General features: G+C 35.8%; 1 protein-coding gene across 1 annotated transcript; it reads right to left on the reverse strand.

The window, feature by feature from the left end:
- Positions 1–5,036: 5,036 nt before the first annotated feature.
- On the reverse strand, positions 5,037–12,387 carry LOC147077206 (uncharacterized). Its single transcript, XM_085941462.1, has 5 exons — positions 12,171–12,387; positions 11,711–11,863; positions 9,768–9,920; positions 8,217–8,350; positions 5,037–6,557 (listed from the first exon to the last, which is right to left on the reverse strand). Exons 1-4 carry the CDS (start codon positions 12,360–12,362, stop codon positions 8,273–8,275), a joined length of 576 nt encoding a protein of 191 aa, XP_085797588.1. The 5' UTR covers positions 12,363–12,387; the 3' UTR covers positions 5,037–6,557; positions 8,217–8,272.
- Positions 12,388–15,994: the final 3,607 nt, after the last annotated feature.

The following is a 15,994-nucleotide window of genomic DNA, read 5'->3' on the forward strand; positions in this document are numbered from 1 at the left end:
TTTGTCATAACTGACACTTCCGACAAAATTGCTTAATTTATTCAAGTTAAAAATGTCAGTTGTATAAGTAATTCTCAAAAATTTTAGCATGTATCTTTGAACCACCTAAAAATTCGTGTTTTTGCCAAATTTGGTAACAATGTTTCATTAATAAACGATTTATGGATAAAAACATCTTTGATTGCTCCTACCGAAAAGTAGCATTTTGCAGATCCGTTTTTTTAATAGGGACCGACGACATATTGTATTGGAATTTCCTACCGGAATAAATTAAAACTACGTGTTGAAAAATTTGTGTATATATAACCTGAATAGTTATTTTAAAATTAATAGGAGTTGGAAATTAACCAACACCAATTTATCGGTTCATGCATGTATATTTTCATAATTACCCACTTAAAAAAATACGTAAATTATGATTATTCTAGTTTTATGTTCTATTGTTTTATTTAAAAAAAATTGATAATAAAACGAGCGTTATTCCTAAATATATTATTATTTTTGATGTGCTCATATGATAGAATATAATTTGGTGTACTTACTGATTATTGGTGTTTTCTACGTACTTCACCCTGTCATTGATTACCCACTGTTGGGGCATAGTGCAAGAAGAAGGTCGTACTACCTACCTAGTTCCATCGGCTCGTCTTGCGACATGCGAGACAAGCAGCGCGTAGATCTCTTTTGTAGCATCGCTGCGGGGAAAAGGAGGGTCTTCCATGGTGACGGCTTTGTTTCTGATGTTTTTATATGTGTATATTCAATATAGAAAAAAAAATATTTTGTTTTGAAAATGTAGTTGGCAGCCCTGTTATATTATCAGTTTTGGATGATAAAAATTATTACTATATAATAATATTCTTTTATTACAATCCACTATAAATTAACATAATAATCAAATAATACTTGAAAAAAAAGTTTAAATATATTATTATTTGGCTCCACAATCCGGTGTAGATCATGGCCGCCTCACAAAGAGGTTTCATGACATTGTTTTTTTTATGAGAAACAGATGTTAACCACTTGCTCAATCTTTTAGGTACATGCTCTAGATTCAAACACACCTTGAAAAACAATACTTATGTTAAATTTCCCAGACCCGGGATTTGAACTCGAGACCCTCGATTTACTAAGCGGCTACATGTCATTACCACTCAGCCATCGAGGGCGCATTTAATATGTTAGCAGTTGTTAGTATTGTTCAGAGTCCAACAAGGGTGTTGATTTCAGTGACATACCTTGACAAAATGCTGCTCCATTCTTTGTACAGTATTTTTTACCATCTTTTCATGACTTCAATAATATATAGGTAGGTATCTGAGAACGGTGTTGTATACATTACTAACAAAATATATCACTACCACTAAATCTAATTAAAATGCCGTCTCTACTTCAATGGTCAATATTGCGAATACAATAATTATGAAGACCTACCTACCTAACTACACGTGAAAAATTAAAAAAAACATGCACTTACGTTTACTGGCGATGCAGATGATTTTTTAAACATCTAATTTTAGTGTTTGAAGTATCCAGCATTTTGCTGGGTCACCCAAAATGAAATTCGAATAACCCGCTTAGTGTGCATGCTCAAACTGTCATATCCGAAGGAGGCGGGGGGTCTGATGTAGGATCTGGTACCCCTCCCGGACCGGTAAGTCTGGCAGATTAGGTTGGTTAGGTGTATATTGTCTTTACTGCTCTTCTCTCGGTGACATGCTGTCAATTGACAACGCGGATTATTTTTCGTAATACATTTACAGGTAACAGCGTAGGTATATATTTAATATTTCAAATATTTCTTGGTAGAAATATTTATTATCACCGATATGACTGAAAAATAATTTTTGCACCCTTTTCAATGTCAAATGTATTTAATAATGATGGTTCGCAAATAATGTATACGTCAACATTATTTCCTACTTTCCAAGTCTTAGCCAGCTCGCACATCACAACTCGCCTCGTATGCATGACCGCCAGAAATCAAAACTTCCGAGAACGGGCGTCCAGTGTTGCATGACACAACCTCGCACATCTATCTAGCGACAGTCGCGCATAGCCTTCGAAACGTATTGATATTTCAATGCGGTCATCGGCGAACCGGTATAGGAATGATAAATTCGGTGTTTCTGTGTGACTTCGACCCTCCGACTCGTAGCCCGACAAGGATGCAACATGTCGAATGCAACAGCCAGATGTTTTTTTCCGACGAAACAGTTGCATTCGATCAATCTGGGAAGCTCCATTTGGCAACGCGTGTTATGTTGTTTCGTTAAACAACGATGTCGTCACATCGACGTATTCGACACGTTTTTAGGCGAGACGAGTTCCGATTTGCGAGCCGACTATGGGTTGCCAAGTGCTCCGAAATTCCAATATTAAATTTCCTCGTAGTTGTATCAGTATTATCGAATTAGATCTAAAAAACAGTCCGGCCCCTCTTTTCACCAGCTAATGCGTGGAGTGGTCGATGTGTCATATTATGACCTCCCAAGCTTCACAATATGTTATACCTTATCAAAGCCGATGAAATACCTAGCCAACTTTATAAGTCGATAAGGGCTAATCAGGGAACACAGACTTAATGGGAACTGAAATGTGTCGAAATATATGGGACAAAAAACTATTTGTTTTATTTCACAAATAAGACACAAGATTTGAGAATCTTACAATCTATATTATATTGATCATACGTTTGAACATATTATACTATACATATATATTATACACTACAAAATATATTTTTCTGAGAATTCATGAGAAAGAATCAAGGATTCACTTTGTGTTTTGATTAATCAATACATACCTATCTAAAAACATTTGAAATAATATTAATTGCCTACTTATATTATATATTATTTAAGTCAGAGATAAACCTACAACTTTTTTATTTTTATAAAATGTGAATTTTATTGTTTTAATTTAATAAAACGCATTTTTTTTGTAGTACTTATTCCACTTTCAATAAATAGATTAGGACCGGTTTCGTCCGCCTCAGAGGAACATTGTCCTTCTGAGGACTCTTATTCCACCATGAATTGACAGTTAACAAAATAAAAAAAATGTGAACTTGTTAAACGATACCATCTAGGTATTATTAAAATTTATTTTATGGTTATGTTTATGACAGATAACTCAAATGGTGGAAACTGAAACACCTAACTGGTGTGGAGTAAGTGGCCACCGATCATGAGTATGGAAGAATATGGGATAAACTTAAACACTCGTCGAGAATACGCTTGTCCTTCGTTCTGACTACTCTCGGTTTTTCGCTGACGCTCATTCAATATAAGTGTAATTGAAGGTTGCAACATACACTATTGCACATCTATAATGTGTGGTTCATTTTCGTAGGAAACTCACATTCAAAACTCTGCATCAAAATGTAGCGTATCAGAATACAATTTCTTAATCTCTTCTGCGGTTTTTCATTTAAACCACTATCATCATTTTTTTCTGGTGCAGCGCACTTTTTTAAAGGTATTTCAAATCAAACTACAATGCTGTGACCATAGTTACCTACTGTAATGACATTCGATATAAATAAGAATCATTTCAAGTTATACACTATATATAATTATATGTGTATAATATGTCTGGTAGGATGTGCCCAGTGACGTCCCTAGACAAAATGCCGCCCCATTTTTATGCAGTATTTTTTACCATACTTTCATGACTCCAATATCTAAAAAATGTGTTGTATGTATAATGTATAGATTACTAACAAAATAATAACACTAAAAATTAAATTTAGATATAAAAAGCGTATAAATATAATATAACTAAGTTAGACACTTACACAAATCACCAGAGTTGAGGTCCTTAAAAGATACACCTGACAACTGTTTTTATGTTATGTTAATTAATACATTTTGTTGCCAACCACTGAGCTGATTTTTTAAGTGGAAAGATATTTTCGTTATTGCTAAGCTTAGGTGCCTATTTCTATATATTATACCAAATGATTCTCCACGATTTGCCGCCCTTGCCGAAAAGTAAATGATATTTTACTGCTAAATTAATATTTCAACTTTTAATAGTATGGCGTTAGGTTATTGAGTGAATTTAAAAGCAACAATCTGCCAAACGAATATAAAACATGGTAACCGAAAAAATTGAACATGACAAAACAGAACAGCCAGAGGAAGAATGAAACATTCATTTTTGTGGAATCTATTTAAATTAGGTTAGGTCATTATTTCGTTGTAACTAGTCACTCAATCACTTAGAAAATATTATATTGATTAGGTTGAGATATCATAAGCTTCTCGGCTTAGTTAAGTAGTTAGTTAAGTTAAAACCCGTTTATTTGAGGCTTTCTAGCGATTAGGAATGCAGAAATTAGGTATATAATTTGATTTATTATGGCATATTGAAAATCTGTATTATTAAAAATCTATCAACATTAATTTTTTTTCCTGAAAGGTCATAGTTATATTTATCGTTGTTCTGTTTTGTCACTGTTCTGTATTGTCATGTTTTGTTTTGTCATTTTCTGTTTTGTTATGTTATGTTTTGTCATGGAATTATAAAACATAAATATTCTTTCTGACTATGTTTTATAATGGTAAGTTTATAAAAATAGTTACTATAAACAAGAAGTTGTAATCTTAGAGCGCGATCCAGAGCCGTTGACGTTAAGCAGACGTTTTAACAAGAAAAACATATTACTTGTTTTGTTATTTTAATAAAACGCATTTTTTTTAGTACTTATTCCACTTTTGATAAATATATTAGGACCGGTTTCGTCCCTCTGAGGCGAAATAAACCGGTCCTTATATATTTATTAAAAGTAGAATAAGTACTAAAAAAAATTGCGTTTTATTAAATTATAATAACAATACAATGCAGTTCCACCATGAATTGACAGTTAACAAAATAAAAGAAATGTTACTTGTTCTTTCTCTCTTCTAATCGGACCCGTAAAGTTAGGCGCGAATCTAAAGGACGCAAGTGTCTAAGTATGATTCTGCATCGGGCTCTTAGTATGTTTGGATGGGTACAGCATCTTCAGTTCTTTTCTGCGAGATTTTTTTGAGATGAAAACTTTCCAGTCATATATGCACGGGTCAGATTTTTGTGTATGGAAAATAACATCTTCATTTTTCTTGCTGTACTTTCTGACTCGCTTGTGGAATCATCAGTGAGGTTGAGGGTTATGCGATATTCTAATTATTACAGCTACGTATCCTATTAGTTTTTGTTTAGGAATATGTATCTCAATACATTAGTAGCTAGGTATTATCTTGTAAACTAGATTATAAGCAAGTCTTACGATGTGGTTTTTCATCGGTATGTGTCTTTTTGTGCCTTTTGAGATCACCATTTGATATGAACTTTTTGAAACACACATCACATTGATGTGGTTTTTCACCAGTATGCGTCATTTTATGTATTTTTAAATAATTAATTCGCCGGAATTTTTTTAAACACACATCGCACTGATGTGGTTTTTCTCCAGTATGTGTCATTTTATGTGTTTTTAGAGTACTGATTTGAAGGAATTTTTCAAAACATACATCGCATTGATGTAGTTTTTCCCCAGAATGTGTCATTTTATGATTTTTTAAATCATTATTTCGTATGAATTTTTTAAAACACACGTCACATTGGTGTGGTTTTTCACCAGAATGTGTCATTTTATGGATCTTGAGATTGCTTATTTGCAGAAATTTTTTAAAGCATACATCGCATTGATGTGGTTTTTCATCAGTGTGTGTCATTTTATGTCTTTTAAGATCACTATTTGCTATGAACTTTTTAAAACATACATCACATTGATGTGGTTTTTCTCCGGTATGTGTCATTTTATGGTTTATAAGAGTACCAGTTGCAATGAATTTTTCAAAACACACATCGCATTGATGGGGTTTTTCACCAGTATGTATCATTTTATGTATTTTGAGATCACTAAGTCCCCGGATTTTTTTTAAACACACATCACATTGATATGGTTTTTCGCCAGTATGTGTCATTTGATGTGTTTTTAGATTACCAAGACGCAGAAATTTTTTAAAGCATACATCGCATTCATGTGGTTTTTCATCAGTATGCGTCATTTTATGTCTTTTGAGATCACTATTTGATATAAACATTTTAAAACATACATCGCATTGATGTGTTCTTTCACCAGTATGTGTCAATTGATGTCTTTTGAGATTACTAATTGTAAGAAATTTTTTAAAACACAGTTTGCATTGATTGGGGGTTTCACCAGTAGACGTCTTGTATGACCTAAGATGCTGAGGCTTTATGCATGAAATGGTATGACTATTTAGATGATTTACAGATTCAAACACTCCATAACAACCATTGCAAATAAAGTTACGTGGAAAATATTTAATTCTTGTCAACACAATTCGAACCACCTTTGGCAAGTATAATTTCGAAACACTCGGTTTGACGGTTTGTTCATCTATAGTTATCTCCGAATGCTGTATTATATTTTTCATGTCATTGGATACATGTGTAATGTTGTTATTCGACAGGCTCTTTTCAACTGGATCTTTTCTTACGATGTCCAGTGGATTATATGTGGAACATAGCTGGGAAGAAATCTACAAAAATAATAGGGTTGTTATATTCAATTCAATATTATAAAAATCAATAAAATATGGGTCAAACTAATCTATTACCCCGTTCCAGACGGGACACCGGTGTCGCGCTCGTATATAATAAGGAGGCCTTTGTATTCGAATTAAGGTTCCTTTGTATAATGTTTATGAACTCCCAGAGCTAATGAGTCAACGCATAATTTCGCGATATAAATTAGAACATGAAACTGGCTGCGGTCATAAAAACATGTAACACGGCGGCTTGAGAATGTAGCGGCCGACGGAAAAGTGTACCATACACGCTTTGACTCATTAGCTCGGGGCGTTCATAAACATAATACAAAGACCCTTTTATTCGAATACAAAGGCCTCCTTATTATATACGAGCGCGACACCGGTGTCCCGTCTGAAACCGGCCTTACACTGCGCTGACTTTTTGAAATTCATGATTAGTATAGACTGGCAAAACAACATAAATAGAATCACGATGGAACAAAGCTAGTAGATTAACATAAATTACTTAATCAACATGTCATTGATATCGACATTAACGACGTCATTAACAATTAACGTATACGCTAAAATGAAATGGCAATCAAGTATATATTTTTTTAGAATTAACATGGATAGGTAGATATTTTATTTTTTTTCTTTCAATCTGGTAAATAAATGTAATAGCCAATCGCCATGGACCAAAGTTTTGAAGCTATGCTTCGTTTATTGCTCAGGCGATAATTCGCAAGAATCACAAAGGGCGCCGAGTGTCCTAGAATATTACCAATATTGAAAGTGCGATTCGTTTACCAACGTGTCAAGGTTGTATGTATGTATAATATTATGATACCAGGTGTAATGATTGAAAATAACATATTTTAAAACACGTATTTATCCCATATTATCTCCCGGTAACACACTTAACATTATATCTATATTCTCTGGGTAACACGTTGAAATCCAAAAGTATAAGGAATAACGTAGAAATGTAATCAAATGTAATTACCGCGAATGAACTAGTCAATTATTGGCATCCAGGTTTGACACATCGTTATATTGTTTTAAGAATTATTTAAGGATAATTTCATGTGGGGTCTGATTATTGTCGATAAAAACCCGACAATTAACGCACGACGTTATTTTTTCCGTTGTATTTTATGTCAAAATTAGAACCAAATGGCAATTTGTTTCAGCCGATAGACTCTTGAATGTAATAAATATAGGCAAAATAAAATTGAACGTTGCGCTACTTGAACCTTACTTTTTAATTTATCCTGCATAAGCACATATTTCCGGGGCACTATCATGAGTTTACCGGATGCTACAGCATGGGAGACGCCATTTCCAATATTGAACGTTCCATTATTGGCTGACGCGCGAAATCAACCAAGCTTTAAATAATATGAAGCACGGACTTGGCGCTTTTTGTAATAAATCGAGACTTAAAATATTTTTTTTCGCAGGGTTTAGTCGCGTTTTGTAATTTATAGATCTATACATATTGTGTAAAATTATACAAAGAATACGTGCGTATTTTTTTCGCGATTATGACCAAATGTGGACTTATCGCTTTTTTGAATTAGACGCCTCAATTAATTTTGTGCTATTTTTTACAATTGAAAGTTATATCGGGCTTATAAAACATCCATTTTAATAATTTTAACGTACCTGTTCTACTGAATCAGGGCAGCCACGTTGAGGATTCTCATTATTGATTTGGCTGATTACGTTGACAAAGGATTCTTTTTGATGACCATTCCGACATTATCAGACTTTATATTTGTAAGACCGTTTTCACGATTCTGAAAATAACATTATTATAATTAACTATTTATTTTATTCAACGAATAATTCACCAGATTTAAGAATGTATCATGCTAATTATTGAACATACATAATTCTGAGTGAATATATTATAACCAATAGAAAAAAAAATTTGAAAAAAGTAAGCCACCCCGACTTTTTTTTCTATTGGTTATAATATCGTCACTGTTCTGGCAGAAGACACTAATTTGAAAAAATTACATATTGAGTTAGTACCAAAATGTTCCTTATTTCAAACTTTACCGTCTGGAAACCTTTTTAATAAATAAACAGTCTTTATTTAAAAGTCACCCTTTTTACGATTACTTAATAAACTTATATGATAGACCATTATTCCAAACATTTTAACAACTTCAAAGTCAAATTACTCAAAACTAGTATTCTCCAGTTAGTGTGTTCTGCCAGAACAGAGACAATATACTCTCTCAGAAAGCGTTTTTTAGAATTATGTATCTTCAATAATTATGTTATGTGCCATTCAAATTACGTAACTATAGTGAGTCAACATGCTTCGACTGGCTGGAACAATGAGTTCATTATTTTACATGTTAAATCTTGTTTCATTTTTTGGTTTGTTGCATCAGCAATATTATTCCTGCCTAGTAGTTATCCAGTAATATAAAAAAACACTCTTCAGTTGGACTTCTAACCAGAAACACATATTGTAGTAATATTAAAACTTTATATTAGTATAACAGTAAAAGTGTGATGTGATTTTATGTTTAAAGATGAATTAAATGACAACATTAAATATAATTAATAATATCTTTTAATAACTCTAACCCATAACAATTAGAATGAAACATTCTTAAATCTTGTGAATTATTCGTTGAATAAAAGAAATAGTCAACTATAAATTATTAGCAAGTGCAAGTAAGTTACATCATAAAAAATATTGGAGAAATCCACGACGTCGGTTAGTAATCGAAGTAATATGTACCTACTTTGATTTAAGAAACAAAAATCGATTGCCAAAGTAGCTTGATTTGGAAGAGCGCTGATGAGTAGGTATTAAAATTGACCGATAGTTAAAATTTGTCGCAATTAGTATGACACTGCGTAGCATAGTGGTAATGCATGGATTGGGCGTAAACCCGGGAGATGCAGGGTTCGAACCCCGCCGGGATGGCTTACTTTTTTTAAAAAAAGATTTTTTCTATTGGTTATAATATAATTCTCTCAAGCATGTATGTTCAATAACATTATTAATATTACGTAACGGTTAAAGCTCTTTAGCTACGGTGGCCATACCCATATGTCCGAAATTATTTTAAAATGTTAATGCCTGTTTAGTAAGTATCAATCTTTTCAAGAAAAAATGATTAAAAGATACTTTTTAACCACTTAAAGTAGGTGCCATCGGGCTTAAAAAACTACCTTTGTAATTAAACGTACCTGATCTAATGGCCTGTATTGTGGATCAGAGGGCCAACGTTGAGTATTCTGATTATTGATTTGGCGGATTCCGTTGTCAATAAATTCTTCTTTGATGCCGACATCCTCATTATCATTTTCTGACTTTATGTTAATCATACCGGATGCACGATTCTGCAAATAACATTATTGATATTATGTAACGGTAAAACCGCTCTTTCTTCTACTATCGGAGGGCAAATCAAAGTATACACAATAATCGATATTCCGGACCAATTCCATTTCATTAGTTTAGCTGCATTTCACCGTGTCCTCTTGTCTGCCTTTGGAAAAAAATACGCATGATGTCCAATATGCAACTTACAGTGTTATGTTGAAGTTACTCCTAATTCTTGAGTACTTTATTACCTTCACTATCGCATATATTACTGTTGATTATTATACTTTAAGAATAATTCAAGGTCTGAAAATAAAAGCAGAAAACGCTGGGCTGCAAATAAACCAGTCAAAAACTAAGTATATGGTCAGCACACGTGATCAGGTACCGCTGCAGAATATAGACATAGGACAGCATGCATATGAAGGGGTGGACAAGTTCACGTATCTCGGATCCAGCCTAAATACCCAAAATAAGACAGCAGAGGAGATAAAAATCCGCCTTATCTCCGGGAATATATGCTGGCATGCCTGCAAGCGACTGGTGGAGTCGAAAATTTTAGGCCGAAGACGTTAACTTCTAATTTATAAAACAATTATAAGGCCAGTGCTCACTTATGGCTGTGAGACTTGGTGCTAAACTCAAAACGAGGAAAACAAATTAGCTGTCTTCGAGCGCAAAATACTCCGCAAAATCTTTGCACCCACGTTGGAAAATGGGAACTACAGAATAAAAATGAACCACGAGTTGGAAGAGCTGATTGAAGTCCCAAAGACTACGATGGGCGGGACATATGGAGAGAATGCCTGAAGTCAGAGCGCCAAGGATCATGACGAAGTGGCTACCTAAACGGAAGAGACCCAGAGGCCGACCAAGAAGGAGATGGGCTGACGCCGTAGAAGTGGACTAGCTTCATATCGGAAGACCCGGTAACTGGAGAAGTGTGGTGAGAGACCGGAGTGAGTGGAGAGCGGTTGTGGAGGAGGCCAAATCCCACCCCGGGATGTAACGCCGTGGAAGAAGATAATTCAAGGTCATTATTTATAGTACATCCGGCACTACGATGCGTAATGTCAGATTGGTTTTCAACTTCCAGTTTCGAGCAAGTCGTATGAACTGATAGATACTGTTAAACTGCGGATATAGGAATACACTAAAATATCATTGGTGCGTGGTTTTTTTTAACATTCACTGCCGTCGTATGAACACTAAGTATCTGATCGTATCTAATGAAACTACCAACACGATTGATTTATTACGAATATGCAGTATTACCGTTGCAAAACAATAATCATTATAATATAATTCTAAATTTAAATGATGGCATGCAGCATGTAGGTAATTTAGTAAAATTTGAAGCTTTAAATATTAATTTGGTACAAAAGTTTTGATAATAGAATTATTGGTCTATTCTCACCCCATTTCACGTAGATTTGCTTCCGTTTATGGTATTTTATGGCTGCAAGTAGTTTTTTTATAGACAATAGGCTTACCTTGTATTACCTACCTAAAAAAGACTCACGGGCGATTAATTTTATTCACCATACAATTGATCACAATTTTAGATAATCACATTAATTATTGCTTTACATTCGAAAGATTGTGATGTATAAATTATCATAATTAAATGCTCATGATTTAACGAAAGATTTAAAAACCTACACATAAATTGTATTAAACTATCAGTGTGAGCTAAATCCACTAAATGAAACAAGTTGGAGCGAATTAATAATATTGAAATGAGTTTCAAAGATAGATTGCAAATTCCAACACTCTATATAAGACAGCAAACATTATATCTACTTACAATTGGCCTGTAATCTGAATAAGAACAACCCGGTTGAGGGTGTTCATCATCATAATATAATGAGTGTGAAACATCTTCAATAATCTCACGCTTGACGACGGCTTGTTGATCATCTGTCTCAGATTTTATATTGGAGAGGTCAGCTATTAGGCACTGAAAGAAGCAATTATTATATTTTATAAACACGGTAAAACCAGTTTCAGTTCACGTAACATCCATATAACAATGTATAATAATTATATTTAACATGAATTAGTAGATAACCTAACCTAACCTAATCTATAATATCACAGATGTATCGTAGCTGTCACATTGTATAAACATGTCATTTTTTGAAACATTCATCGCAAGTTCCTACACTGTTTGTAAATACGAGTAGCAACATATTATTATATTACACGTATCGCTGTTATTGCCAATCTAAAGTGTTTTTAAAATATATCATTTTCCAAAAACTAACCTCGAAATTGCAACTTGAAACGTCGGCATTCTCCTGCTTTACATGAGTGCGAACTTCCGGGCTGATTGGGTGGCTAGTCTGCGTATCAAACAAAGGCTTGCCTTCTGTATCAGATTGTTCTCCATCACATTCTCGCTTTACATCCATTTTAGTTGTAAGTATGCTTGGAACAGCGTGACAAACAGGATCCATCAAGGTATATTAATTTTAGAGAAGTGTTGCCACAACACGTATAAATTATCTGGCCAAATTATTGAAAAGCATGTTCCAAACAAATACACACTAACAACGTATAAAGTTATCTTTCATATTAAATTATCACAATAAAGTAGAACACATTATTACCTACCCATTGAGTCAAAGATCAAGTATAACAAACAAATTATGAATAGGTAGGTACTTTTAATTATTTATTGTTTGTAAAAAACCATGGATACCATTAATAATTCAAGGCTTTATCCTACTGGCTTTCTCTTAGATAGTATGCTTACAATACCTATTATAGGCACGGTGTTTAAATGCTAGAAGATATTGATATTAATTTTGGTCACTTTTATTTTGTCCGACTTATATGTAGTGTAAAATAAATGAGAACTCAGCCGTTCTTGGTAGTAAGTATTGACTTGCGTGTCCCTGTTAACTGTCTTAGATTTAATCGAGAGCATCTCAGTAAATTAGTAGGTACCTACCTAACGTTTGTTCTTCCAAGGAGCAGAACTTTACTAACCTGCTATTGGTGGTGCCAATTGGGAGGCCTATAACTCTGTTCAACCTAATACCTCTATGGTTCAACCAAATCGCCTCGGATGTTGATATATTATATTTCACTTACGTGAGGATGAGTAGGTATAGGTGAACGTTGTTTTATTTACCTATTCTTAAAATAGGGTCCATTTTAGTCCATTAGGTGAGATCGCCGATAAGATCAACATCGCCGATTCCTTCGGTTAGTTTACCAAGGAGAACTCCTGCAATTCACATGCCTGCCGTTCGGACTGTCGGCAGTACCAAGACTGTTTGCTTCATTAACAAACTGGGTGGTCGAACACCTCCGGCGAAAAGGTATGAGAATAATCACTTAAATATACGACTTTCTGATGGCAAATCAGTCCAGAGAGATTCTTCTGTCGCAACTGACTTATAACAGGCACTAGGCTGGATAATCAACAAGAAAAAATCTTGTCTAATCCCAAGCCAACAACGTGAGTACTTGGGTATCACGTGGGATACTCACAACAATCGGAAATGTCTATCAACAGAGAAGTACACATCACTTCGTCACTATCTGCAATTGCAGATTCAAAAAGGCAGTTGGTCGCTCAGGCAGGCCCAACGCCTCCTCGGGCGACTCAACTTTGCAATCTTCTTCACTCCACAGGGGAGGTTGCATTGCCGACGTCTACAACGTACGAGCGCTCAATTATTATCAAGGAGCCACCTTCACCGAACAACATCGATTTCACCACAAGCTCGAGAAGACATTATGTGGTGGATTCGAGCGGTGGGCTCCTCAGGAAAGAGTCACAGGGCAACCTACAATCACTTCCTCACCACAGACGCAGCCGATTCAGGCTGGGGAGCGCAGTTAGACGAGTACCACCTATCAGGTACGTGGACACAAAGCCAATCAACGTGGCACTCCAACCGAAAAAAGCTGTATGCAGTACTCTCAGCCATACAACTCCGGAAACAAACGCTCAGGAGATCAGAATTACTCCTACAAACCGACAACAAAACAGTGGTGGCCTACTTCAACAGCGAAGGGGGTACAAAGTCCGCAACCCTACTAAGTCTTTGCTGACAGATTCTGGAAATCGCCAACCGGGCCAGTATATCATTGACTGCACAATACCTTCCAGGCAAATACAACTGCGTGGCAGACCATCTCTCACGCAGCAAAATTATCTCAGAATGGTACCTAGTTATGGCGGCTACAACTCCCCTATTTCAAAGATTGGGACTCCCAGACGTAGACCTGTTCGCGTCCAACACAGCCCATGTTGTCGCAACGTAATATGTCTCACGAAATCCGAACTATGCCCTTGCACTCTTCCACAATGCCTTCAGTCGACAGTGGGACTTCAAACTAGCCTGGATATTCCCGCCACCGAATCTAATACCACAAGTATTGGCAAACCTGAACACGGCAAAGGGAAAATATTTACTAGTGGCCCCATGGTGGAAGAAGTGGTTTTGGAGCGCAGACCTACAGCAGAGATCACTGGAACCCCCCTACCCAATCCCGCACTTAGAGTCATGTCTAGTGGACACGATGAAAAACCGTCCACCTCCACAAGTCCGGGACATATCACTCCAGTTATGGATAATTTCGGGAGGGCAGAGTTAGTTTCTAGCTGGTCGGTAGAGGACAGATCACTTCTCACTTCCGGCTGGCGACCATCCACTTTGAAGACCTATAAACTTGCATGGGACAAATGGAAGACATGGTGCATGGCCAACTCGATAGGCTATAATACCCCCGAGCCGATTGAAGTGGCTAGATACCTGAGTCACTTATACAATAAGGAAGGTCTTTCATATAACACTATTCTTGTACATAAGTCAGCCATAGCTAACTTTTGCAGGCCTATGATCAGTAAAGACATCAGCAGTAACATAGTAGTGCGTCATATGCTAAAAGCCATATTCACCCGCAAGTCTAAACTTAAAACCTGCGACTCGAGCAGTCATCGGAAATTGGGTGAAGTCAGTACTCGCTGATGCAGGGGTACAGGAATCACCAGGCAGTACTCGATCAGCAGTCGCCTCCCTAAATTGGTTAGAGGATTACCCCATAGATGACATCCTGCAGAGAGGTAATTGGCGCCAGAAGGCTACCTTTAAAACATTTGACCAGAGACCGATAGACACGTAGACTTCTACAGCGGGGGAACGAAATATATTGACCACTCTGTTCAGCCCGGTGCACTGAGCCTAAAACCAAGGAATATATTATTATACCTAATTCCCATGTTAGGTTTCACCCATCCTATCTTGCAGGATCTATCTTGTTTTACCAGGTGATAACAAACAGATATCTCAAAGGACTTCAGAGTCAATAGCGAATATTGAAAGGAGTTTTACCTACCATTAAAACTCTTATTATTCTTGTTGACTCTGATGTCCAGAGAACACCTACCCGGTTTCCTTGAGACATCAAAATGAATAGCAGAGACAAAAAAGGACGCCACCAATGGAAGCATCAGTCCTGCCAGCCTGCTAAACAAAATGAGCGACCAGAGAGATAAATAATCGAGAAGAAAAGGGGGTAAAAAGAGTTAGCACAGAAGAACACAAGGCAAAAATACGATCAACATCTCATGGGACTTCAGAGTCAACAAGAATTAATAATAAGAGTTTTAATAGTAGGTAAAACTCCTTTCATTATCTAAATTATTGCGGTAACACTTATCCAAAAGAGTAAAAACCACTGCGTAGATTTACCTTTTAAATACGCAAACATGGATACAAAGCGACAATTTTATGTAGACCAATCTGACACAGATGTGATACCTTGGACTGATGTACCAATAATTGTGCCTCCTAATGCCCAAGAGATTAATATTGATAATTCCAGGTGCAATTTTAAGGTTAATTTTTTTTCCGACCATGTCCGATCCTAAAAGGATCATATGGGCCTCCACAGAGTAGAGGTTTGTATTAACAGATTTTGTTTTTACGAGAAATGGATGTCAGCCACTTGCTCAACCTATTAGGTCCATACCCTGACTCACACACAAATTGAAAAACAATATGTGTACTTGCCAGTCCCAGGATTCGAACCTGAGCCCTACGGCGTGATAGTACAACGCTTAAGCCGCGCG

This window comes from Rhyacophila brunnea, unplaced genomic scaffold (assembly GCF_057557595.1).
Source record: "Rhyacophila brunnea isolate RB1 unplaced genomic scaffold, BYU_Rbru_1.0 scaffold_13, whole genome shotgun sequence".
Lineage (NCBI taxonomy): Eukaryota > Metazoa > Arthropoda > Insecta > Trichoptera > Rhyacophilidae > Rhyacophila > Rhyacophila brunnea.